A 16090-nucleotide genomic window follows, 5' to 3' on the forward strand; every position below is an offset into this window, starting at 1 on the left:
GTCAACATATAGCAAAAGAGAGAGCGAGAGAGAGCTCCCGTTCTACAGTCAATATACAGTGTACAGAGAGAGAGAGAGAGACACATTGGAAAGAAATTGAAATGCTATTTGGCCCTAAACAGAGAGTACACAGTGGCAGAATACCTGAGCACTGTGACTGAAGATCCTTGAGCACAGCCTAGCCATCGAGAAAGGCCGCCATAGGCAGACTGTGTGTGTTAGAAAGAGAGAGAGAGAGAGAGAGAACATGCGTGTTTGTCATGTGTGTGTGTGTTAGAGAGAGACTAGAGCATGTATGAGAGATCCAAAAGGACAAAGATCAACACTTAAATCCAAGAGAGAGAGAGAGAGAGGGAGAGAGAGAGAGAGAGAGAGAGAGAGAGAGACACATTGGAAAGAAATTGAAATGCTATTTGGCCCTAAACAGAGAGTACACAGTGGCAGAATACCTGAGCACTGTGACTGAAGATCCTTGAGCACAGCCTAGCCATCGAGAAAGGCCACCATAGGCAGACTGTGTGTGTTAGAAAGAGAGAGAGAGAGAGAGAGAGAACATGTGTGTTTGTCATGTGTGTGTGTGTTAGAGAGAGACTAGAGCATGTATGAGAGATCCAAAAGGACAAAGATCAACACTTAAATCCAACGAGAAGAGGGTCTATACCAGAGAAACCAAAGCAGCAAGGAGCCAATGGCCGACATCAGCTAAATAGGCTAGCCAGGTACTGTGACACCAGGCCACACACAGCTTTGGCCAACGGCCCAACGCTACCCAAGCTACACAAACGACCAAGACATTCACACACAGCACATGTCGTATCTCCAAATGTTGTGAAGTAGCATATGTTTTGCCTGGAAAAAAACATCGTTATTAACAAAACATTCGGGAGGGGAAGGAAGGAAGAGTGGGGTAATGTCATGACATTTTCATTAATCTTACCTGCACAAAAGGAACGCAGGGCGAAAGGCCGCAACACAGGTCTCCACGTTGACGAAAGGCCTCTCGCTGTCGGGACAAAATAAGCTGCTGCCAGAGCCTTGTCATGGTGCAGGCCCGACTACATCTTCTGTCAAAGATGATGTCGTAGTCATAGTGCCAGAACCCCCTGCTATTCTCACAGCTAATGTCAATGGTCGTAGCACAAGCTAACAGCTAACTCAAGGCTAACTGATAGCATCAAACGAACGTTCCCAGCCGAGCGCAGCCGGCAGTTAACGTCGAAGCTAAACAGCTAACTGGCTAACAGTTAGCTCAATCAGGCACCTGGCTGTATGTAGCCGCATAGCTTGCTTCTGCGTTAGCTAATGGTTAGCACAAGCTAACAGCTAATTAGCTAACAGCTGATTGAGCTAACTGTTAGCCAGTTAGCTGTTTAGCTTCGACGTTAACTGCCGGCTGCGCTCGGCTGGGAACGTTCGTTTGATGCTATCAGTTAGTTAGCCTTGAGTTAGCTGTTAGCTTGTGCTAACCATTAGCTAACGCAGAAGCAAGCTATGCGGCTACATACAGCCAGGTGCTGACACCAGGCACACACCGTTAGCTACTAGTAGTACTATTAGCTAGTCGACCAGTTTGGCTCCAGAGAGAGAGAAAGAGAGATAGGTCCACGGCGGGAATATAATAATAGTTGACTCACCATAACGCAGTATCATGCCAATGGTAAAGTTGGAAGGAGACTTTCTTGGCCCACGGTGTAATTTCTTCTGATCCATGCTGCTTTTGAAAAGACATCCACTGCCACTGGCTCCTCTGAATAGCGCTGAATTATCTACCTCGTGTGTCTTCTTCTTCTTCTATTTGGTATTATGGCGGACGGGAGAAGAGCCCGGGCCGGAAACACTATCCTAAAATCTGTAGAGCAGCAAATCCGCAGAAACCGGAAAACTGCAGTCTGCAGAGCCGCAGAGGCAGGAACAAGTCAGACACATTCTACAAACGTGTCTAATGTGAAATATATAAGCATATAAGCAAAACTAGATTTTAGGTCTGTGATGAAAAAGGGCCTCGCGGGAAGGGGGGCCTCGAAAAAAAAAAAAAAAAAAAAAAAAAGGATTTTTTATTTTGCGAGGCCCCCCTTCCCGCGAGGCCCTGTGCGACCGCACTGCTCGCACACCCCCTGAGGCGGCCCTGTATACAGACACATACAAACACACATACAAACACACATACAAACACATAGTATACAAACACACATACACACACATACACACACATACAAACACACGTAGAAACACTCTATTTTGTGTCATGCTTATGGCATTACATTTAATTATTTCACTCTATTTCTCCCTCACTCTCTATTTCTCTCTCTTTCTCTCCTTCTCTGTCTCTCTCTCTCCCTCTCTCTCCCTCCCCCTATCTCTCTCCCTCTTGCTCTCCTCTCCCTGTATCTCTTCCTCTTCCTGTTTCTCTCTCTCTCTCCTCCCTCTCTCTCTCTCTCTCTCTCTCTCTCTCTCTCTCTCTCTCTCTCTTCTCTCTCTCTCTCTCTCTCTCTCTCTCCCTCTCTCACATAACATATGAAATGTACAGATGATTACTGATGACCTCATTCATCCATCCCTTTATCTCCATCTCTACTGCCCCCCCCCCTTTATCTCCATCTCTACTGCCCCCCCCCTTTATCTCCATCTCTACTGCCCCCCCCCTTTATCTCCATCTCTACTGCCCCCCCCCCTTTATCTCCATCTCTACTGCCCCCCCCCCCTTTATCTCCATCTCTACTGCCCCCCCCCCTTTATCTCCATCTCTACTGCCCCCCCCCCTTTATCTCCATCTCTACTGCCCCCCCCCCTTTATCTCCATCTCTACTGCCCCCCCCCCCTTTATCTCCATCTCTACTGCCCCCCCCCCCCTTTATCTCCATCTCTACTGCCCCCCCCCCCTTTATCTCCATCTCTACTGCCCCCCCCCCCCTTTATCTCCATCTATACTGCCCCCCCCCCTTTATCTCCATCTCTACTGCCCCCCCCCCTTTATCTCCATCTCTACTGCCCCCCCCCTTTATCTCCATCTCTACTGCCCCCCCCTTTATCTCCATCTCTACTGCCCCCCCCCCTTTATCTCCATCTATACTGCACCCCCCCCTTTATCTCCATCTCTACTGCCCCCCCCCCCTTTATCTCCATCTCTACTGCCCCCCCCCCTTTATCTCCATCTCTACTGCCCCCCCCTTTATCTCCATCTCTACTGTCCCCCCCCTTTATCTCCATCTCTACTCCCCCCCCTTTATCTCCATCTCTACTGCCCCCCCCTTTATCTCCATCTCTACTGCCCCCCCCCCCCTTTATCTCCATCTCTACTCCCCCCCCCTTTATCTCCATCTCTACTGCCCCCCCCCCCCTTTATCTCCATCTCTACTGTCCCCCCCTTTATCTCCATCTCTACTGTCCCCCCCCTTTATCTCCATCTCTACTGCCCCCCCCCCCTTTATCTCCATCTCTACTGTCCCCCCCCCCCTTTATCTCCATCTCTACTGCCCCCCCCCCTTTATCTCCATCTCTACTGCCCCCCCCCTTTATCTCCATCTATACTGCCCCCCCCCCTTTATCTCCATCTCTACTGCCCCCCCCCCTTTATCTCCATCTCTACTGCCCCCCCCTTTATCTCCATCTCTACTGCCCCCCCCCTTTATCTCCATCTCTACTGCCCCCCCCTTTATCTCCATCTCTACTGTCCCCCCCCTTTATCTCCATCTCTACTCCCCCCCCTTTATCTCCATCTCTACTGCCCCCCCCCCCCCTTTATCTCCATCTCTACTGCCCCCCCCTTTATCTCCATCTCTACTGCCCCCCCCCCCCTTTATCTCCATCTCTACTCCCCCCCCCTTTATCTCCATCTCTACTGCCCCCCCCCCCCTTTATCTCCATCTCTACTGTCCCCCCCCTTTATCTCCATCTCTACTGTCCCCCCCCTTTATCTCCATCTCTACTGCCCCCCCCCCTTTATCTCCATCTCTACTGTCCCCCCCCCCTTTATCTCCATCTCTACTGCCCCCCCCCCTTTATCTCCATCTCTACTGCCCCCCCCCCTTTATCTCCATCTCTACTGTCCCCCCCCTTTATCTCCATCTCTACTGCCCCCCCCCCCCTTTATCTCCATCTCTACTGCCCCCCCCCATTTATTTCCATCTCTACTGCCCCCCCCCCTTTATTTCCATCTCTACTGCCCCCCCCCCTTTATCTCCATCTCTACTGTCCCCCCCCTTTATCTCCATCTCTACTCCCCCCCCTTTATCTCCATCTCTACTGCCCCCCCCCCCCCCTTTATCTCCATCTCTACTGCCCCCCCCCCCTTTATCTCCATCTCTACTGCCCCCCCCCCCTTTATCTCCATCTCTACTGCCCCCCCCCCCCTTTATCTCCATCTCTACTGCCCCCCCCCCCCTTTATCTCCATCTCTACTCCCCCCCCCCCCCCAGAGAGAACCAGGAGAAGATGATCTACTACTTGCTGTTGGACAGGAAGGAGCGCTGCCCCAGCTGTGAGGACGAGGACCTGCCTCCCAGGAGCGACTCAGGTGACTTCAGTTTGGTTTGGTTTGGTTCCGTGTTTATCTGAATCGGGACAGAAGCACAAACATCCACCATTCCACGGACTCGCTGATGACATCACAACATGTTGGCATTAGACCACACATAACATTCAATAACAGCAGGGCACACCTGGGTCCAATACCAAATACTAATACTTGTATTTGAAAGTAGCATTTTATTAAGTTTTAGGCTACTCTTAACCTCTTAACTCTTTCCGTGCCGTACCCGAGATTTCTCGCGTTTCGAATCCAACCGTTGAGCGCCTAAACCTGAGATTTCTCGGGTTTTGATCCTTTTCTCTTTTTTTCGATTTTCACATTCTAAACACTGGCACGGACCTGCCTGTGTCTCCCTGGCACCGCTGCCTACGTTATAATTGCAACGACGATCGAATCCTGACAGGTCCGGTACCGGTACGGGATTGATATCACGCCATAAATCCATCAATACAGAACGTATTAATTAATTTTGCGTTTTCTTTTTCAAATGTAGCCAAGAGTAAAGACCCTAACCCTGTCAAAACTGCAATCAAAGTGTATATTTTCAGCACTACGTTTGTTTACCAAATTTTATTATTAAGTGTTATTAGTGAAATATGAGAGTTTATTGAAATCTCGACACATCGAGTCGGAAAAAAGGCGCAAGGACTTTAAAAAACTACACTTCCCAGCTCACGCCAGCCCCTGTCAATCATCTCTGGTTTATGAAACGCTACTTATATTCATACTTGTCTGTAGACATTGATTTATGACGTGATGTCATTTTGGGTCGGGCTTAACCCTTTCACTGCCACACAACAGCAGGTTAACCCTTCCACTGCCACACTACAGAAGGTTAACCCTTTACTATCACACTACCGACGGTAACCGTCGGTAGTGTGATAGTAAAGGGTTAACCTTCTGTAGTGTGGCAGTGAAAGGGTTAAGAGGTTAAACTAAGTGCCCCCCCCCAGACCCCCCGAGGAAGCGAGTGGACTCCCCCATGCTGACACGTCACGGCAGGTGTCGACCGGAGAGGAAGAGCATGGAGGTCCTCAGCGTCACGGATCAGGGGTCTCCCACCCCGCCTCGCAGGGCCCTGGACACCTCCGCTCACAGCCAAAGGTACGTGTTATGACAAAACAGGGCTTTTTAACCCTTTCACTACCACACTGCCGACATGTGGTTAACTTTCACTGCCACATTACCAGTGTTGTGCTAGTTACTGAAAAATAGTAACTCAGTTACTTTACTAGTTACTTCATTTCAAAGTAACTTTGTTACTGTACTAGTTACTTACACCCAAAAGTAATGAGTTACTGTGAAAAGTAACTATTTAGTTATTTAAAAAAAAAGATAAAAAAAAAAGATTGCTCCCGAGTCCCATGCCCTATAGTACTCAAAATCGGTTGATCAACTTGACAGTTTCCATTCACATCAACGAACTCTGCTAAGCAATGTGGTCTAGATACAAACACAAATCTGACACAAACAAATGTTGTCCCGAGTCATATAATAAGAAGTGCGCCGGTTGAAGGAACAGCCTTGATGTCGCCGGAGCGTTTCATTATAACCATTATAATTCAAGGGTACTACGACTATGCTTGCACCTCATGGTACCAAAGCACCTCAAAGGCGCTTAAAACAAAATTACAACCATCACAAAACAAACTGGTCAGACTACTACTTGACCTTACTCCTAAAACCCACCTCACCCCTGCCCACTTTGACAACCTAGGATGGCTTAGAGTAGACGACAGAGTACAGCAACTTGCAATGGGCCTGGTCTACAAGATACACTATACGACCGGGGTACCCATGTACATGTCAAAATACTTCCCAAAGGTCAGTGAATACCACAACCACTACACCAGAGGAAGCTCAACAAACCCAGATTCGGCTCAAACAAGGGACTAACGTTTCGCAATTATGCCACAACAATGTGGACGCCCTACCCAAAGCTAGGGGTAACAGTACTGTATATTTGAATACCGTTTATGTCACAAATGTATCAGTACTAAATACCTATATGTCCTATGCCATAAATGTCATGTATGTTGTGTATGTCATAAATGTCTATATGAATTGAAAATGGGGGACCCTGATGGAAACAAGACAAACGTCTTTCTCAGGTCTGCATCCCCTTAACAATTGTATGTATTGAGCCGTACTGTATTGTACCCATTCTGCAATCTGTTAAATAAAGTTTTCATTCATTCATTCATTCACCATCTTGCAAGTTGCAACGTTGTTTAAGATATCAATCAAAGCATTGCAACGTTAGAATAGTTAGGATATCAATTGTGCATGAAAGGCCTATATTTATATTGTTTGATTAGTATTATGAGATTCCCTGGCAGATTTCGTACAGTCAAAATCCGTTGATCAACTTGAGTTTCAGTGAACACATTGCAGTGACTCACCAAAGTCTGCGGTGGTTGAGATGTAGTAACGTTACGTTAGTCCAGTTGACTCCAGCAGCGCCTCAAACATGTTCTTTATCTCGTTTCCATGTTGTATATTAATTATCTCTCCAAGTAGTTGCTAAATGGTTTGTTAGTTTGTTACTGCGTTCTTTTTATGTAGATTCATAGCGAGCGTTTGTTTTGTTTACAATAGAGAGGGTCTATGTCTTTCCGTAGCCGCATTTCTTGCGCACTTCTGATTGGCCAGTGGCCAGACTCGCCTCGTATCATTCTACGCGGGTGGGGATGAGGATAATATATTAATCACTACGCTCGCTATCAATCTACGCCGTATATAACGCAAATAACGCAGTGACGAACCATTCAGTAACGTAAGTAGCGTTACTGAATTTCAAAAGTAATGCGTTAGAGTGCTAGTTGCGGCAAAAGTAACTTCGTTTCTGTAACGCGTTACTTTGTAACGCGTTAGTCCCAACACTGCACATTACAGAAGGTTAACCCTTTCACTGCCACACTACAGAAGGTTAACCCTTTCACTGCCACACTACAGAAGGTTAACCCTTTCACTACTAACACTACAGACGGTTAACCCTTTCACTACTACACTACAGACGGTTAACACAACATGAAGAAACCCTGTCTTGTCTGACTGTCGTGTCTTCATGCCTTCCTCCAGGTCTCGGTCAGTGAGCGGAGCATCCACCGGTCTCTGCTCCAGTCCTCTCAGCAGCCCCCGGGTAACTGCTCCACTCTACACTCTCACTACATACCAGGGGTGGCCAACCCGCATGCGGCTCGCTGCCCGTCAATGTGCGGCTCTTCCATCCGTACATTTTTTTTTTTTTTTTTTATGTCACTCATTCCATAAGGACGTAGAATAAACATTTACAAACACATTTTAAATGGTCCATTTGCATGTTCTTGGTATCTGAATCTAGGGACATATATGGATCAGTGTCAGAAATAGTGTGTCTGTTACTAGGCTTGAGTAAATTGTAATGAACCAAAGGAGAATATCAATTCTATTTAAAAAATAAATCTCTTTGACTGTGAATAACACCATGCTAAAATTGACCAAATCTAAGCAAATGAATAAAGGGAAGATGATTAAACAGAAGGTTTTGTAGATACAGTACTGAATTCTGCCATCTTTTTTATAATGTAAATTCTCCACCATTTTTCATCGTATTGCAAACACCGTTTTTTGCTAGACGTTCACAGAAAGGTAGAGAAACTAACTGCGTTCTGTTTTATGGCAATAACGTTCAGGTTTGTGGGAGATAATCCCAAAAAATAAGAGAAATAAAAAAGTTTATCCAGAAGTCAGATGATTGACAGGGGCTGGCGTGAGCTGGGTAGGGTAGTTTTTCGAAATTCAAAAGCCCATCGAAAGCCCTGGGTCTCTTCCTTTAAAAGACTACACTCACTTTTGGCTGCGCCACTTCCTCCTGTCAATATGCGCCGGTTTCCGACTCAATGCCCTGAGATTTCTATAATCTTATATTTCACTAATAACAGTTAAAATAATTGGTAAACAAACGTAATGCTGAAAATATACACTTTTACTGTATATCTCGGGCTTAAGAGGTTAACCCTGTGAGGCCCAAATTAAAAAGACATTAGCAACTTCAGAGGCCAGAGGGTGGGACATATAAACACATTTACTATCCAATAGCATTGTGAGGCTGAACAACAGGACCAATTGACTATACATGTGCTTACATTTTTTTAAATAAACATAATTTTTTTAAATGGCTAAAAGTGATTTTGTAATTTTGCAACCGTGGGTCTCACAGGTTACTTTTAACCCTGTGAGGCCCAAATAAAAAAGACATTAGCAACTTCAGAGGCCAGAGGGTGAGACCTATAAACACATGAAGGGTGCCGTGACTGAAAAGAAAGGTTGGGAAACGCTGGGGTGTGGCTCTTTGTGGTACCACAGTCATTGTTGTGGCTCTTAGTCTCTGACTGGTTGGCCACCCCTGCTATAGACTATAAACTAAAATTATAAACTAGATTATAGACTAAATATAATACACAACGTATATATTCTATCTATACAAACGTATACAATACAAGGTATCTGTTAGCAGCAGTGTGTATTAAGTGTGCTTGTGTGGTCGGCCATCTTCCTTTTAACCTCTAACACGTCACACATGCACGGCACACATGCACGGCACGTCGCGGCACTTTGCGAGCGTCTACTGGCTCGGGGGGCGGGGGCTGCATTTTTCACCGAACATATAATATACCGTTCCAAACATCTATTTGCCGCCCATTAAATTCCATTATATAACCCGGCCGGCTGTGTGATTATTATACACAGGACGGCTGGCGATTGACGGAGAATGTTACAGAGGGCAGCTCAGTTCATCCTGTTCATTCCTTTTTCATTGTCTGGATCATAACCATGTCACACAAAGCATTATACACAAAACCTACATTTACCTCCTTCCAATTTGCTGCTCCCAGCAGTTGGAACGAGATGCAAACGACACCATAGGGAGGTGTAGTCTGACGTCACTTTAGTTTCCCGCACGGTCCACCTCTATAGGGAGGTGTAGTCTGACGTCACTTTAGTTTCCCGCGCGGTCCACCTCTATAGGGAGGTGTAGTCTGACGTCACTTTAGTTTCCCGCGCGGTCCACCTCTATAGGGAGGTGTAGTCTGACGTCACTTTAGTTTCCCGCACGGTCCACCTCTATAGGGAGGTGTAGTCTGACGTCACTTTAGTTTCCTGCACGGTCCACCTCTATAGGGAGGTGTAGTCTGACGTCACTTTAGTTTCCCGCGCGGTCCACCTCTATAGGGAGGTGTAGTCTGACGTCACTTTAGTTTCCCGCGCGGTCCACCCGTATAGGGAGGTGTAGTCTGACGTCACTTTAGTTTCCCGCGCGGTCCACCTCTATAGGGAGGTGTAGTCTGACGTCACTTTAGTTTCCCGCACGGTCCACCTCTATAGGGAGGTGTAGTCTGACGTCACTTTAGTTTCCCGCGCGGTCCACCTCTATAGGGAGGTGTAGTCTGACGTCACTTTAGTTTCCCGCACGGTCCACCTCTATAGGGAGGTGTAGTCTGACGTCACTTTAGTTTCCCGCGCGGTCCACCTCTATAGGGAGGTGTAGTCTGACGTCACTTTAGTTTCCCGCACGGTCCACCCGTATAGGGAGATGTAGTCTGACGTCACTTTAGTTTCCTGCACGGTCCACCTCTATAGGGAGGTGTAGTCTGACGTCACTTTAGTTTCCTGCACGGTCCACCTCTATAGGGAGGTGTAGTCTGACGTCACTTTAGTTTCCTGCACGGTCCACCCGTATAGGGAGGTGTAGTCTGACGTCACTTTAGTTTCCCGCGCGGTCCACCTCTATAGGGAGATGTAGTCTGACGTCACTTTAGTTCCCTGCACGGTCCACCTCTATAGGGAGGTGTAGTCTGACGTCACTTTAGTTTCCTGCGCGGTCCACCTCTATAGGGAGGTGTAGTCTGACGTCACTTTAGTTTCCCGCGCGGTCCACCTCTATAGGGAGGTGTAGTCTGACGTCACTTTAGTTTCCCGCGCGGTCCACCTCTATAGGGAGGTGTAGTCTGACGTCACTTTAGTTTCCCGCACGGTCCACCTCTATAGGGAGGTGTAGTCTGACGTCACTTTAGTTTCCCACACGGTCCACCCGCATAGGGATTTATCATTTGGGAATATGTATTATCGGCTATTGTAATAATTCTGCCTCATGAACATTGGCAAGCTTTCCATTTTTGCACAAAATGAGTTCCCTTCTATCACTAACATTATTGTTTAAGCATTTTTTATTGAAATAAAGTTAGTTAAAAGGTTGTTTAATTTGTCGTTAAAAAAGAGCTACACTTACCAGTAGAACGCGTGTCATTCAGTGCTGTTGCCTAATACGCGTCACGGCCATTGTGTAGTTTCTCAGTGAACGAAAAACATAAACGTTGTTATTTTGCTAATTTTATGATTAATTGCGAATTTGTTCATGTTGAGCTATAGATTGTGGATAAATACACACAGAAAGGTACACCATGCCAATGTTCATGCTTTATTTGTTTTAAACGAGACGATTTAGAAATGTGTCCATTGAGAATACATTGCAATTTCAAGTGGGGTGGACCGTGCGGGAAACAACAATGACGTAACCACTACACCCCCCTATAGAGGAGTCCACAGCAAACAGAGAGAAAAAAAGAGACAAAGTTGAGCTCAATGTCCCGGAACAGTCCACGTGTTTTTAACTGTACATTATACAGTGCTGTTTATTTTACAGTCAGAGAGAGACTGTGAGTTAAAGGTGCTATGGATAACATTGTTACGTAAAGTAATGTTCATTATTTATGTAAAGCTTATGTACAGTAAAGTAACAATAAAATAAATGCACAGTATCCACTCCCTACTTCCCATGTCCCCACCGCGTGAACATTTAAGGCAACCAACTTGTGTTCAGCTTTTCGTTCAGCGTTTCTCTGATTGGCCACACGGCCACGTGACCGCGCTAGCCCTGCCGCTCTGTGTGTTGTTGCGCCGCCCGCGGCAGAGAGCGACGCGGCAGAGAGTGACCGCGCATGCGCATGAGGCTCCCCCAGGTGCTCTGAGAGGTGCTCGTTGTGTTGTTGGTTAATGCCAGAGGTGCTCGTTACGCCGTTGTGTTGTTGGTTAATGCCATATCGCCATATCAGCAGTGTTCATGCGGTTGCTTAACGCCATAACTATATATAAAAAAATTGTATATCACTTAATTTTGCAATACAGGGTTGAGGTTACACACATGTTGTGCATGAACCTTCAAGTTCCCTGGTGCAAAATATAACATTTTGGCAGCCCATGAAACAAGACAAACAATACAGTAACAGTAATAATCAACAATTATTTGTAAATAGAAGAAAATTCATTCATTGTCCTTGTGTTACATAAAACCCATCTGTGGCCTCGCGTAGAGGAAGGGCGTAAATACATGTTAAGATATTCAAAATCGTCACAGCAGTATAGTTTGTTTATAATTCAGAAGTATGATATTTGAACATGGTCCCCAAAATGAATGGAAGCGAATGAGGAGCCTGACGCCTGACACCTGGGAGGAATGGGGGTGTTGCAGCGTTGGGGATGTTTAAAAAATATAATTTAATATATAATATAATATAATAATAATCTGGTCAGCAGCCTCCACTGATGTAGCGTGATTCAAACCCCCTCAATGTGCAGTTTCTAGTTAATCAGTCAGCAGCCTCCACTGATGTACAGTGACGAGTGAATCTGGTAGTTGGTTTATGACGTTAAAAACGCGAAATAACATATAACGTTACAGCGTACAGTTTCTAGTTAATCAGTCAGCAGCCTCCACTGATGTACAGTGACGCGTGAATCTGGTAGTTGTTTTATGACGTTACAAACGCGAAATAACATTATACATTATATAACGTTACAATGTACAGTTTCTAGTTAATCAGTGAGCAGCCTCCACTGATGTACAGTGACGCGTGAATCTGGTAGTTGTTTTATGACGTTACAAACGCGAAATAACATTATACATTATATAACGTTACAATGTACAGTTTCTAGTTAATCAGTCAGCAGCCTCCACTGATGTACAGTGACGAGTGAATCGCGTAGTTGTTTTGATAAATGCGTTGTGTATTCGCGTGATTCGATTCGGACAAAGATTACAGCTCCGCATTTCATTCATTTCATTTGGGACCTCTGCTGCTCGCAGGGACCTCTGCCGCACTCGCGGCAAAAGGGGGCGGGGGGTCGTGGCCAATCAGAGAAAAGCTGAACACAAGTTGGTTGCCTTAAATGTTCACGCGTCCCCACCTGGAACACACCTGATTGAATAAATGACACGCTGGCGACATCTAGTGGCTGAATATTATCTATAGCACCTTAGTGTTATTGTGATTAACAATGTCGCCTGGTTGGCTGTATCGTTTTCCTACATACTGTCCCATTCTCAGCCTTAGGCTACACTTTGTCATGTCATGTCATGTCCTGCGCACGCGCGCGCACACACACACACACACACACACACACACACACACACACACACACACACACACACACACACATACACACACACACACACACACACATACACAATCAATACACGCTGGTTGAGACTCATCCTCTATGTCTGCAAGAGCTCATGTTACGTTGTGGGAGGAGCCAGACGAATGACATCAGAGCATGACGCCAGCGTCTTTAAAACACCCAGAGCACAACAGGGCATGTCTTCCTATTCATAAAACCATAAACCATGACCATTACTTTCTCTCTCTCTCCATCTCTCATCCTCCCCCTTCTCCCTCTCTCCATCTCTCATCCTCCCCCTCCTCCCTCTCTCCATCTCTCATCCTCCCCCTTCTCCCTCTCTCCATCTCTCATCCTCCCCCTTCTCCCTCTCTCCATCTCTCATCCTCCCTCTCCTCCCTCTCTCCATCTCTCATCCTCCCCCTTCTCCCTCTCTCCATCTCTCATCATTCCCCTCCTCCCTCTCTCCATCTCTCATCCTCCCCCTCCTCCCTCTCTCCATCTCTCATCCTCCCCCTCCTCCCTCTCTCCATCTCTCATCCTCCCCCTTCTCCCTCTCTCCATCTCTCATCCTCCCCCTCCTCCCTCTCTCCATCTCTCATCCTCCCCCTCCTCCCTCTCTCCATCTCTCATCCTCCCCCTCCTCCCTCTCTCCATCTCTCATCCTCCCCCTCCTCCCTCCCTCCATCTCTCATCCTCCCTCTCTCCTCCATCTCTTCTTCCCTCCTCCTCCTCTCCACCCCTCTCCTCGTCTTCCTCTCTCTCCTTTATCTGTGCATCAGAGCCCGGTCTTCACATTCAGCCAATCAGAAGTCACCTCCGCCTCCACCTCCGCCTCCACCTCCAAAGACCCCAAGGCGGGAAGCTCCGCCCCCCCTCGGCCGACCCGCCCGGTGCCCGACCAAAAAACCCAGACCCTGCCCTCCAAGGGCCCCTCCGACCGGCACAACCTCCACTCCATGAAGTCCCTCCCCCTGCAGACTCCTCCCTCCCCGTCCCCCTCCCCCCTCCTCCTCTCCCCCAACCCGCGCTTCTTCTTCTTCCCCGCCCCCTCCGTCTTCAAGACGGTCGCTAAGCACGCCCACTCCTCCTCTAACTCCTCCCCCCCTCCTGTGTCGCAGGTCACCCCGCAGGGCTCGCCCCTGCCCACCCCCCTGGGCACGCCCGTGCACCAGATCCAACACGCCTCCTCCTCCACCACGCCCCCCTCGTCCTCGTCGTCCTCCTCGTCTTCCCGGGTGGACGGAGGGGGGGGCGGGGGCGGCTCGTTGTCCCTGACCCCGCCCACCAGCCCGGGTGGCAGCGGGGGATTGGCCGCCTCGAGCTCCGCCCACTGGCGGACGAGGCTGAACTCGTTCAAGAACAACCTGCTGGGCTCCCCGCGCTTCCACCGGCGCAAACTACAGGGTGAGTCATCTGCATACAAACTACCAGGTCCATTAACCTTGATTCATACAAACTACCAGGTCCATTAACCTTCATAAAACTACCAGGTCCATTAACCTTCATAAAACTACCAGATCCATTAACCTTCATAAAACTACCAGGTCCATTAACCTTCATAAAACTACCAGGTCCATTAACCTTCATAAAACTACCAGGTCCATTAACTTTCATAAAACTACAAGGTCCATTAACCTTCATTCATACAAACTACCAGGTCCATTAACCTTCATTCATACAAACTACCAGGTCCATTAACCTTCATAAAACTACCAGGTCCATTAACCTTCATAAAACTACGAGGTCCATTAACCTTCATAAAACTACAAGGTCCATTAACCTTCATAAAACTACCAGGTCCATTAACCTTCATAAAACTACAAGGTCCATTAACCTTCATTCATACAAACTACCAGGTCCATTAACCTTCATAAAACTACCAGGTCCATTAACCTTCATAAAACTACCAGGTCCATTAACCTTCATAAAACTACAAGGTCCATTAACCTTCATTCATACAAACTACCAGGTCCATTAACCTTCATAAAACGACCAGGTCCATTAACCTTCATAAAACTACAAGGTCCATTAACCTTCATACAAACTACCAGGTCCATTAACCTTCATAAAACTACAAGGTCCATTAACCTTCATAAAACTACAAGGTCCATTAACCTTCATAAAACTACAAGGTCCATTAACCTTCATACAAACTACCAGGTCCATTAACCTTCATAAAACGACCAGGTCCATTAACCTTCATAAAACTACAAGGTCCATTAACCTTCATAAAACTACAAGGTCCATTAACCTTCATTAACCTTCATAAAACTACAAGGTCCATTAACCTTCATAAAACTACAAGGTCCATTAACCTTCATTCATACAAACTACAAGGTCCATTAACCTTCATAAAACTACAAGGTCCATTAACCTTCATAAAACTACAAGGTCCATTAACCTTCATTCATACAAACTACAAGGTCCATTAACCTTCATTCATACAACATTCATACAAACTACAAGGTCCATTAACCTTCATTCATACAAACTACAAGGTCCATTAACCTTCATAAAATGACAAGGTCCATTAACCTTCATAAAACTACAAGGTCCATTAACCTTCAGAAAACTACAAGGTCCATTAACCTTCATTCATACAAACTACCAGGTCCATTAACCTTCATAAAACTACCAGGTCCATTAACCTTCATAAAACTACAAGGTCCATTAACCTTCATTCATACAAACTACCAGGTCCATTAACCTTCATAAAACTACCAGATCCATTAACCTTCATAAAACTACAAGGTCCATTAACCTTCATACAAACTACCAGGTCCATTAACCTTCATAAAACTACAAGGTCCATTAACCTTCATAAAACTACAAGGTCCATTAACCTTCATAAAACTACAAGGTCCATTAACCTTCATACAAACTACCAGGTCCATTAACCTTCATAAAACTACAATGTCCATTAACCTTCATAAAACTACAAGGTCCATTAACCTTCATAAAACTACCAGGTCCATTAACCTTCATAAAACTACAAGGTCCATTAACCTTCATTCATACAAACTACAAGGTCCATTAACCTTCATAAAACTGCAAGGTCCATTAACCTTCATAAAACTACAAGGTCCATTAACCTTCATTCATACAAACTACAAGGCCCAT

The 16090-nt window shown here is 46.3% G+C and overlaps 1 protein-coding gene across 1 annotated transcript in view; it reads left to right on the forward strand.

Annotated features, from left to right (window-relative positions):
• Window positions 1-16090, forward strand: part of LOC311240726 (serine/threonine-protein kinase BRSK1-like) — a gene marked incomplete at both ends in the record, with an annotated part of 237882 nt that overhangs the window by 127096 nt on the left and 94696 nt on the right. The window contains 4 exons of the mRNA XM_084329299.1: window positions 4416-4513; window positions 5482-5632; window positions 7610-7670; window positions 13750-14374. Of these exons, the coding sequence (XP_084185425.1) occupies window positions 4416-4513; window positions 5482-5632; window positions 7610-7670; window positions 13750-14374 (935 nt within the window). The remainder of the gene's footprint in view (window positions 1-4415; window positions 4514-5481; window positions 5633-7609; window positions 7671-13749; window positions 14375-16090) is intronic.

Source organism: Notolepis coatsorum (genome assembly GCF_963971535.1).
Source record: "Notolepis coatsorum genome assembly, chromosome: 14".
NCBI classification, from domain to species: domain Eukaryota; kingdom Metazoa; phylum Chordata; class Actinopteri; order Aulopiformes; family Paralepididae; genus Notolepis; species Notolepis coatsorum.